This window comes from Anoplophora glabripennis, unplaced genomic scaffold (genome assembly GCF_000390285.2).
Source record: "Anoplophora glabripennis isolate ALB-LARVAE unplaced genomic scaffold, Agla_2.0 scaffold549, whole genome shotgun sequence".
NCBI lineage: Eukaryota > Metazoa > Arthropoda > Insecta > Coleoptera > Cerambycidae > Anoplophora > Anoplophora glabripennis.
In genome coordinates, this window is record NW_019416986.1 from 12,883 (window position 1) to 24,720 (window position 11,838).

The 11,838-nt window shown below is 31.2% G+C and overlaps 1 protein-coding gene across 1 annotated transcript; it reads left to right on the forward strand.

The window, feature by feature from the left end:
* The first annotated feature begins 2,660 nt into the window (after positions 1-2,660).
* Positions 2,661-9,918, forward strand: LOC111692075. Its single transcript, XM_023455776.1, has 6 exons — positions 2,661-2,735; positions 2,798-3,273; positions 4,930-5,031; positions 7,424-7,529; positions 8,336-8,497; positions 9,868-9,918. The coding sequence occupies exons 1-6, from the start codon at positions 2,661-2,663 to the stop codon at positions 9,916-9,918; spliced, it is 972 nt and encodes a 323-aa protein (XP_023311544.1).
* The last annotated feature ends 1,920 nt before the right edge of the window (positions 9,919-11,838 follow it).

Genomic DNA, 11,838 nt, shown 5'->3' on the forward strand with positions numbered 1-11,838 from the left:
CCTTGACAAAGTTATAGCTTCTTTGATCGTTATTTTGCGGAAAACTTTTTAGTCTATCACTGAGTCTACATATGATAAACAAAGAAGGGTGATAGTTATGTTCTGAAATTAGAGGAGCATTATTACGAGATATAGAACAGCTNGATAAACAGTTTTATAAGCCCATTTCTTTCAGTGTATGAGAGTGAGTCTCACTTCCTATTTCAAAGTTATGTATATGTTTTTTGACATAAATAAGACGTTGAAGTATATATGCACAGGGTACAATTTAGAAAACTGCTCTCTACAATCATCTCTAAAACCAAGGTCAGATATGATTTTAATAATTTTTTTCTCTAAAGAGTAAAAACTTTTTTCATAGAGGGGGCATGGCCCCCATACTAAAATAGCATATGTTATAATGGAATGGATACAGCCATGATAAACTATCAGCAAGCTTGATATTGAGACTCTTCGTTTGAGACTCCGGAGTAAATAAGTATGTTTTGATGTCTTGGAGCAAACATAATTAACATGATCCCATTATTGGATTAAATGAGCACTAATTATTCTGAGTTTTATTTCATCGTTATCACATCTGGACGATATATTTGAAGAAACGTTAAAAAAGAACGAAAATATTTAAAAAACGTAAAAGGGCTATTTACAAGAAGATAACATGTTCCTAATTCTAATAGAATTTTTTTGCTAAAAAGTATAATAAATAAAATCCTACTTCGCAAGGACCAGTTTAGGGTTATTTCTAGCAAATACTTTTTGAAATCTCTCTAGAGATATATAACAAAACATACATAGACTTAAGTATGACGGAGTAAATTAGGGTCCTTAATTGAATATAATAAACCTTTAATTTTCTTTCCTATTTCTATTAGTTTGTTCTAGTATTCCATCTTTTTAAGTGATGATATTGCAGGAAACCACTCTACCAGCTATAGCTCCGCCTAGCAATGGATATCACCAGTAATATCATTAAGTACTGCTAGTGTCATGCGTCGGCTGAACACACCAGATATATAGGACTTGTTAGTCCTCATCAGTATGCCATAGATAAAACAATCAACGAACGATTCCTTAAATTCATAAAAAAGTAAGTACAAGTAAAAGCTGTAACTAACATAGGTGCTACTGCTACTGCTAGTGGCTTCTGGTACTAACTGCCTAAGACCTACAAAGAGGCCAAAAAATGGCAAAAAGTGACCTGTACTATAGATACTATGAACGCAGTTAGTAGCACTTTGTTACATCTTTTACTGTTTCATCATCAGGGAAACAGGAATTACGATATATAAAGAAACAAACTTCAGCATATAAACAAGCAAAGGGTGAAGCAAATTTTATGTACTGAAGGAAGAATGCCGTGTTTTAATATAATCGTGATATTATTGATTTAATTTTACCAAAATTTAATGTCAACGTGAATGAAATAACATTTCTGTTTCTAATCATATATGAAGGCTCCCTATATTATTTATACTTTAACTTCGCTATAGAACCTCTGTGAACCCTCGAGGACTATAATGGAATGTCTATCCTGATGCCTTCCAATTCTATAACCAGAAACGAAACCTGACCGGTATATGTAGTACGTTTTAAACCATTGCATTTTGATTGTATACGAGTAAAACCCTGCAGGTCAATAAGCTTTATTAAAAAAAAATTCTTGGATTTTTTACCAGCACATTGTTTCCAGTCTAGACCTCAGATGTAGCGCCCTATTCACCCAGACATTACGCAATCCTGCGGTGAAGATTCCAAGGATACAACAAGCGCCTAGAAACTTCCCAAATTCATAGGTATTCGTAGAAGGCCTACACAAGCCACTCGAAGCTTCTAAATATTTTAGGTTCTCTCTCACAGGAGACCTCGACATCTTGCTAGGGAAGGCAGAGTCTAAAAAAAATTATGTAGATACCAGAGTGTTGTATTCGAAGTGTCGCCAGAAAACATTAAATGCAACAAGGCAAGGTTGAAGGCCTCCAGGAAACCGTGCTATCCCTATGGTGTTCCAGAGTGGAAGAAGACAACCAAACAAATTAAATTGTTACATTTCTAGGAATCTAACTCGCCACCGGTGGAGGACAATCTGTTAGAGCGACGTCCATGACCTCAAGCAATCGTTGAGGTTGGCGTGATGAGGAAGGCGTCCGAACATCTCGACTGGTCCCTTTATCGACGAGAAGGAGACTAGACTGCCAGCACCGCAGGCAGTACATATAAATCTCGGTAAAAATGCATTTCGGAGTAATTTCCGAAGACAATTGGTGAAAGATGACAGTAATTATAAACTGTGTAGTAGCTTCGATATTAAGTACTGTACAAATAGTTAAAATAATACAAAATTGTGCCAGTATTTAGCGTAATGTATATACTTCAGTATTTCAATTATTCCACTTGCATTAATATTTAATGTAGCAGTTACAGTTTATATAAATCTTTGAATAGATGGGCGTTGATTTTAAATGGCCGTCGCCTTTAAATACGCAATCGTTGTAACGTACAGACCATTTGGTGAACGTCATTAGCTTCATTCTGACAACAGCCGGCGCTGCGAAATGGGGAATAATTTCTATTTGAAAGCTTTTCTCCTTCTCGGTGTAGACCCTAACCGCCCTATAAAAAAATGGCTTGTTACTTTCAACAACTTATTAGCAGCATGGATTATGTCTCTATCTCTATTCAAGTGTTACCTCGATAGAAATCTAGAAAATATAGAACCAATAAGTGCAATTAATATAGTAAGTTCATTTTTTATATATTTATAAATATTTTAACATTAATAACTACATTCTATTTACAGATATTTGTTAAATATTTGGCGCTTGCTTTTGGTACAAAAACGGTCAAACAAATTCTGGAGTCAAAAGAACAATTTTGGCAAATCGATATTGTAGATGACGAAATAACGTATTTAATACAATATTTGAAAGCAATAGAAAGGTTGTATAAAAGTTCCATATTTTTCAGCGTATCTGCATACACAGTACCCCCTTTACTTTCGATAAACTCTTCTGTGTTTAACTGCTTTATACCTCATTATATACCGTTTCCATTATTTTATATCGCAGAAGTTTACATAGTTATATTTAGCTCATTTGTCTTTGTTTATTTCAATATATTTGTATGTTCTCTCATAGTTTTTGCTGCTATTCAATTTAGACTAGTAAATTTTAAGATTAGAGATCTCAATCTTAAGGATATCGAAAATGACCAGGATGTTGAAGTGTATGTTCGGAACATGAAAAGGATAATCAAACATCAACAGTTACTTATGAGGTTAGTCTGATTCATTTTAAATTAACTAGCTTTCTTTTAACCACTGTTTGAAATAGGTTGCATGAAATTTTTTATTTACGATCGTGTCCAAAATAGCAATGTTTCACATAATTTCCAGTGTAAAAATTAGCTTTTATAAGGGCCTGAGCAAAAAGAGTGTATTACATAATAAGTCTGTAACGTGTAACCACCCAGTGTTCATACGTAAGTGAGCTTTCCTTGCCTGGATAATGTCAGTGTCCAAGCCAGGTATATTAGTTTTCATTGTTTCCCACATTTACTTTACTGACATGGTCCTTTTTATAATTATCTTGGATGTTTGACCATGAGTCTATATCTTTTCAGTAGCCGATTACTATTAATTAGCTTATCTTAACTAGAGTAGTGCAGATTTGCACTGCTTAAATATTTTTGTTTCCTTTTTTTTCTCTTTTTGCTAAAGTGAGGTTTAGCTAAGCTTGAATATTAGATTTCTTTTCGAGAGTGTACATTACGAATTAATTATACGCTTTTTAATATTTTGCAGAAAAAATCTATTTTCTTTGAAATTTTTTTACAACAGCGATGAAGCAGTTTTACATAAAAAACCTAGATATGGAAATCCATAATAAATAAAAAAAAGTTGTCTTTTTAATTATAAATAAATAAATGCCATTATGCCATTTAGCTTTCCTATTGTCATAAATTTAAATTTGCAATTTCATTATTTTACAAATTTTTATTTTTTAATATTCAAGGTACAAAAAACTAAAGAAAACAGATTTTCTTGGAAAATGTTAAAAGGTGCATAATTAATTCATAATGTAGACCCTCGAAAATCTATAAAATGATACGTTTGTTCATAAATATTCAAACCTCGTAAAACTATACTTATAAGATTTACTAAGAATTTTCCACAATTCACTCATTTATTTTTTTATTTAAAAATGAATTGACCATTATTTTAGCTCCAAAACATAAATATACGGCGAACCATTGGCAAATTCGAAATTTTTCAGATGAGCAATTTTATAGTACATTTTAATTTTGAACTACTTTTGTTTGAATTTTTTTTCGAAAAATATGCATCTTCATTGAGATATTCGCAGTTTTGTATAAAAAAAAATTCATAGTAAAAAAATTCGTTCATTTTTTTCTTATTTTCCTGGATTATAACTAAAATTATTTAAGATTAGTATCTTTTTCAGCTATCAGTAAATTTTCAGTAATTCCAATCAAAGGCTCGACGGTTTCATATGGTTTGTTTTTTCTGAAAAAATAAGGAATAAGAACACACCTGTCGTTGAATTATTTGTACATCATATTACTTTTGTGACTTCTCAGGTATTTAAGTTGACGTTAGCGTGAGAGCTACTTGTGGAACTTTTGGGAGGGAATTATTTTCAAACTCGTCTACATTATTATTAACGTTATGAAACATTCGATATTTTTATTAAAACTGTTAAAAACAACAATGGCAATTGCAGCTGCAGCAGTTTAATGACAATATATCTTCCTTAATACCCATTAATACATATTAATTATTGCTTAAAGGGATAATAATATAACTTTTAAGTCTTAAACCCATCGCCTTACATTTCTGCAAGTTTGATGTTCAATATTTTCTGTCTCATTTCTATTTATTAATGACAAAAAAATAATTCGGTTTTTTTCCAGGTTCGTCGACGATTTAAATACAATATTATGTGTGCCAGTTGCGCTGTTGATTGTGACTAACATTTCCATAATGTGTATAGCTATGTATAATGCAACAGTAAAGTAAGTATTTTTTTGGTATAAAGCAGAACACAAAACTGAATTTAATGTTTACAAAGAGTTAAATAAATAACACATCACTGGACCTTTAATTATCAGAATTATTATAATTTCTCAAAACAGTATGTAATAATTATAATTCTCTGATTCTCTAGCAGAAAGATTACATTGGTATTTCAGTACACCATTTTACAGTAAAGATTACATTGGTATCCTCCAGTAAATTTAAAAAGAAAACAACTAACATATAAAATAACTAAGAAATGAACATAGTTGTAAATTTGTATAATAATAGTTCATTTAAGTAAGCTTGTATATAAAACAGAAACTTATTTTAAATTATTTAGATTTTAAAGTCAATGCGAAGTCCTTAGTAGTAAATTTTTTATCATATATCTATTTAACCCTATCCTATGAAGGCATTTTTAATATTTAGCAAATGTAGCTAATATACACCGAGGAAACAGTTTATTATTAATAAATTACTATTGGTATAGTAACCAAATGCTGGTTTTGAATAACATAACTTTCTGGAAGAAATAACATATTCGAAGATACATTTTGGTCTTTGGATTGACCGTCTTTTCCATAAATTTCAGCAACGTCCATCTCTTTTTGCAATAATAATGCACAATTTTCGGAAATTGATTTTACTGCATTCAAGATTTATTTTACAATTGGTGAAATATAACTGTAGATACTTTAAATTGTAGGTAATTAATTGCCTACAACATAAAATGACTAATTTTCCGATAGGTCGTCTAAACTTTCGTGGCAAGTAAAAACAGTGAAAATACACGTAAATTTACAATATGCCAACTTAGCATCACTTCTTTCGAGTTACTTTTTGATTTATCATTCTACATACCTTCGCCGTCATAGAATACAAGAAAATGTCTACTAATAATTTTTTCACGTTCAAACTAAATTGACTGGAGTAAAAGAGGTAAATTCTGATCGATTTCCTTTTTTGCCACAAATGTTGACAAACTAAAACATAAAAATAGATATTTATAATTTATATTAATTTATATAGTAAAAAAAATCAAGACTAATAATGATTAACGTAAATTATCACTACATATAAAACCATTTTTTTTTTCGGATCGATACCATACGATTCCCATAGTTATTAATTTTTGCAATAACGTCTAACATTATACGCAAGTGGTCATTTTTAAACAAAATTAACCACTTGACCATATGTTTCACATGAATAAAATTAGAAGTGCTTAGTGAAGTAATGAACTGTCCTCTCAGTGTAGAACATAGCAGCAATGTGGCCTAACAGCTTAGAATTATTATCTACTTCCAAATATGTTTTCATTCACCTCAATGATTTTTCTTATACACATACAGGGTGAATCATTAATAATGACACACAGCTTAGTGGCAGATTTGGCGACGCCCAAATTTAGTGATTGAGCCAAACATTCCTTAGTGAATTGTTGGTCCTTTTCGTTCTATAGAGTGTTAAAGTTGAAAAATTGTTTTCACTTTTTTGCTATATTTTAAGTATGTATGAACCGATTGTTTTAAAAGTTTGTAGTTTTTTTGAGGTGGCAAATTCGAATATGCAAGCAGCGTTGGGGTCACATCTAGGAGGCGCTAGTTATACTGTCCTATGGATGTAAAAACATGTATAACTTTTTGTATTTTACTATTTTGAATTTTTTAGCTAGAAATTATTGACCTATCTTTAATTCTAAATAAGAAAGGTATACTTTTTACAAATCGATAAACTCAACCGTTTTCGAGATACAGATATTTTAAGTTTTTGAGATTAGACGGGAATTAAATTAAAAAAAAGTATTTTTTCCAAAGTAGTAGGCATTGACATAATAAATTGACAACACATTATACTCGAAAAGTAAGAGAATATCTTAATAGAAACTCCTCGTACCATTGGATTGGACGCGGTAGCGAAGTATGTATATTGGCCTGCACGTAGCCCTGATTTAAATTCGCTGGATTTTTCTTTTGGAGCTATTTTAAATTTCTAATTTACAAACACATTATTAATAGTCAAGAACAACTGTGGACAAATATTCAAGAATTAGTTCATATATTCAAACAACATAAAAGTCGCTGGTGGTTGCTTTGAGAATTTGTTATGATTAATAATTTATTAAGATATGGATAATAAAATTTTCAGTTGCTGTAATGTTTGTCTTAATTCTTAATTTAAGCTTAGCATCTTATGACCTAATCGGTCCATACATACTTAAAATATAGCAAAAAAATAAAAATTTGTTCAACTTTAACACCCTTTGGAACGAAAAGGAGCAACAATTGACTCAGGCATGTTTGGCTCAATCGCTGTATTTTGACGTCACCAATCTGCCAGTAAGCTGTGTACCATTGTTAATGACTCACCCTGTGTAATCTATTTCAGTGAAGGGAATTTATTTGTTCAAGTTAGACTGATTGTGACAATAGTATGTATACTCACAGAATCTTTTTTTGTGTATGGCTTTCCCGCGCAAGTAATGACGGACCAGGTATGTATTAAAAGAATACTGTAAGCAATTAGACACATTCACATATTATATAGAGTCAGTGACGGATTTACACATTTGCCGGCCAGTAGATTATTCAAATTTTGCCGTCTCTACCGACGTCTGCAATTCGATACTCTAGGTCACAATCATACTAATTACAATTTTTTTGTCAATTAAATTGTAACTTTATGATTTGCGCACTATCGTTCTAATTACACCACTCTTTTCCCGTAATTAGTATGATGGTGGACTTGGGATCGATGTGTCAGTTCCTAGACTATTTTTACAACCCAACGATTTAGTTAGGATTGCACAAGAAACTAGTTTTTGGGTAGAAATTGTAGAAAAATTTATCAAAATGGTCAAACATATTACATGTTGAATTGTTTGTGTGGACTTAGTAACATTTAGGTATAAAAATATGAATCTTTTTAATTTTTGTAAGAAAGAAAAAAGTTTTGGCCCAAAGCTTACCTCCCCTAAAATCTGCCGCCCTATGCTCCAGCCTTCTCAACCTACTTATACTGGTAAATCTGCCACTGTATAGTGTTTCTTTAATATTACGAAAAAATAGGGTACTTTTCTACATAAACTTATTTTCAAAAACGACTGTTATCAAAGTTACACCCTTTTAAAGGGTTGGATAAAATATTCAGTTTTGATTTTATTTCTCATAAAAACATCCCTTAACTTCGATGTATTGGGAAATAAATTTATACCTACGGAAAATTCCCTCGTAATTTTTGGAAAGAAATTGCTAAAGTTTTACGCAATACTAAAGAAACACCCTTTATAATTATTTTTAGTCAGAAGCAACAGCAGAGACTATATATTCTGAGTGCAAATGGTACCTACCGAAACTGCAACATTTGCGAAACGATTTCCTGATTATGATGATGAGGAGTCAGGAAGGTGTTTCTATAAGGGCTGCAAATTATCACATCATTAATAATAGAACTGTTCTATTAGTAAGTAAAAAAGATCAATAGTTGTTAAAACTCTTTTACTATAATTCTACAATTCTAAAAACCAGAGCATAAATTTGGATTGCTCTGTCATATCCCGTATATGACAGATATGTCATATGTCGTTGATATGTATGGAAACGGTAGATTATCTCTGAAAATCATTTTCTTATACAAAAATATTTTGTCCATTAAGTTTACAGTCCATCTATCTTTGAAAGTTTCTAGCTACATAACAACGCCGGGTCCTTCTTTTGTCTAACAGTGATTATCTTGACAATACATGTCAAAAATACATACATTTAGTATGAATAATTTTCTCGCAAAATTGGCACATTTAAATGAAACCGAGCGTTTTGAAATATTAATAATGATAGGATATGGCGATAGAATACGAAATTGTGACGAAGTAGTGGATATTTTTCATGAATTGCATCCCGATCGGGAACGTATTTCTAAATCAACCGTTTCAAAAACATTGCAGGGTTTTCATGAAACTGGAAGTGTTACAGATCGAGTTATTAGTAATCTATAGTGCTCATATATTCTTCAAAATTAACTAAATGGTGATCGCTATCATCATTTTATTATTAATTAATCTGATATCCTAGAAGGTTTGCATTTGACAACGAGACTTTCCTTATGACTTATGAGTGATGAGGTGCCTCCTCAATTTTAACTGTTCAGAAGTACCTTAATAATAAATATCCAAATATATGGAATTGGTGAAGAATTCTGTAACCTTGGCTGCTTTAGTCCTTAGACTTAGATCATTTGGACTTCTATTTTTGGGGCAAACCATAGAAAAGCGCCAGGATGGAACAGTAGATTCTTGTAACATTATTCAGTAGTTTTTGGACCATAGCATTTTCCAGAACTAAGGTCCAAATAGAAAAATATTAAGCAATTTCAGATAATGAACGAGAGTTCCGAAAAATACCCACACATCTGAAAATAACAGTGGCCAACGTATTATTTTTATTTAATTAAATACTATCGTCTACATGGCCTCGGTGAGGTGATTAAAATTTAGTCTACAGTAAATCTTGTTCTCTAATAAGCAGGTTAACTGCAGGAAATTTGAGAAAAATAAAGTTTCAATTATTAAGATTCGAAAAACAAAAAAATTCAACGTCCTGCATTTCAGAGAGAATATATTATTGGATATGTGTTAATATAACTTTTTTTATAAAATAATTAGAAGAAATATTCTAGACTGCTTCGGAAATATCCAAAGTTCTTACAATTTTTAAAGAGTTTCTATAACATTTAGAAATTGCTCCTATAATATATTCCCATTAAAATTCAAATAAATTGAGTTAGCACTACGTAATATAAAAAATGCATATCTTAATCTACAATTTTTATTGCAGATAATGAAAACTGCTTATACCTTTTATACTTTTATGCAAAAAGTAGCATAAGCCAGGACGGAGTTGATCGGTTAATTTTGCACAGAGCACTCAGATTTCAATGCACTTGCACTCGAAGTATGTATTGTTGACATGCACAGAATTTTGCAATGAAATCTGGAGCATTAAGAAATAGTGGATATTTTAAATGTACAGGGTGATTCAATAATAATTGTACATATGCTAACTGGATAATCCTGGGTTAAAAATATATGAAAATTTGATAGATAAAATATGAGTTCTTACAGAGTTACAGGGTGTTTTAGTTAAAAAATTTCAAATGACTTTTGCCCATTACTTTAACCCTGTTTTATCTTTCCTATCATACTTGACATAAAGTTTAGATACTTTAGAACATATTAAAGAATGCTACAAAATCGTTCATGGCTACTACCAGAAGCGCACGACAGGGGAAGAGAGGCAGTTTCCTATTCCTAACTTCTACGCCACTTGCGGAATTTTTATTTTGGTATAATTTTTTAATATACTATTCTTTCATAGCGGTAAAGTCATTATTTCTCAGGATTTTTAAAGTTAAACGTAGAGCTGCACAATCATTTTTATTTTATTATGTAATTTATTTGTCATATTATTATTATTATTCAAGTCGGTATCTTCTGTCCTGGGATTGCATTACATCAGTTGAGTTAGGTTTTATAGTTACAGTTTATTATTTAAATCATTTAAAATTTTTAAATAACTCCGTAAGGAGCCATATTTTATCTATGAATAATGCGTCAGTTCTTCATATTTTCAGTCCAGGATTATCCGACCAGCGTATGTACAGTTATTAATGAATCACCTTCTATATAATTCTTTACCCAATAATTAATAACACAGAAAATATTTCACACAAATCAAGCACTACTGTTATTATATATTCTAAGAAAACATGTAAAACACCGTAGTCTATCTACTCATATAGTACATTTAACAATTCAATAAAATTCATCGAATATCAGTTGTTTGAGTTTTATTTTGTCGCTATTCTCCGCGTCCGTACGATATTTGTTGAGATTGAATTCTAAAAAGACTTCTCATTTTCTTGGAATTAACTGCATTCGACACCGGAGGTAGAAAGCATGGGCAGCGTGACGTTCGCCTTGCAGAGCATCATCCTGTGCATCAAATAAATCAATGGAGGTGAAAAATAAAAGAAAAGAATTTAATTCCCGGTCAAAAGTTATCGTGTTTAACGTGTATAATTAGTTTAAGACAATTTTTCGAAATTAAAATAAGATACAATTATTAAAACCCGTGTTGCAGCTGCTACAGGAGTAACTTTAGCCCCTAAAGGGAAAATTTTAAGTGAAGGTGTCGAGTTAGAAGCTCTAAGCAATGGCGATGGTGAATAAAATTTAGTTCTCCTTAGAAACGCAAGTAAAGAGAATATGTACAAAAACCGACATACCAGAGTGAGAACAAATGTCGGTTTATTCTGACACAATTATAAGAAAAATTAAGTGCAGAATACGACTTCTTTTCGGGAAAACGTACCTCTCTGTACAACATTATTAAAAAACTTATAGATAGACAGGGCAAGTATCGGTGACTTCAGCATAAACAAAGAATGAATATTATTAAAAGTTTTGTAAGTGAACCTAAATTTCATTAAGAATTGCCGTTACCTATACCGAAATAATGTAAGCTTATAATCTATAATAAAAGAACAGGGAACAGGTCGGCAAGAATTGTAAATGAATAATGTATGTACCTTATTAACAAATTAACTAATAAGTTACCTAACTGTACGCCAAACTAAATAACACAAAAACTGCCGGGGTAAGTATTAAGTACTAATATCTAATAAGGTGAGTAACGTAATTATCAGGTAGCGGAATGGAATAAGTAAAATAGGCGGTGATAATTGCTACCACGTAAACTAAATTTCCAAAAGAAAAATAGCGTAAAATATATGTATACACTATGTTA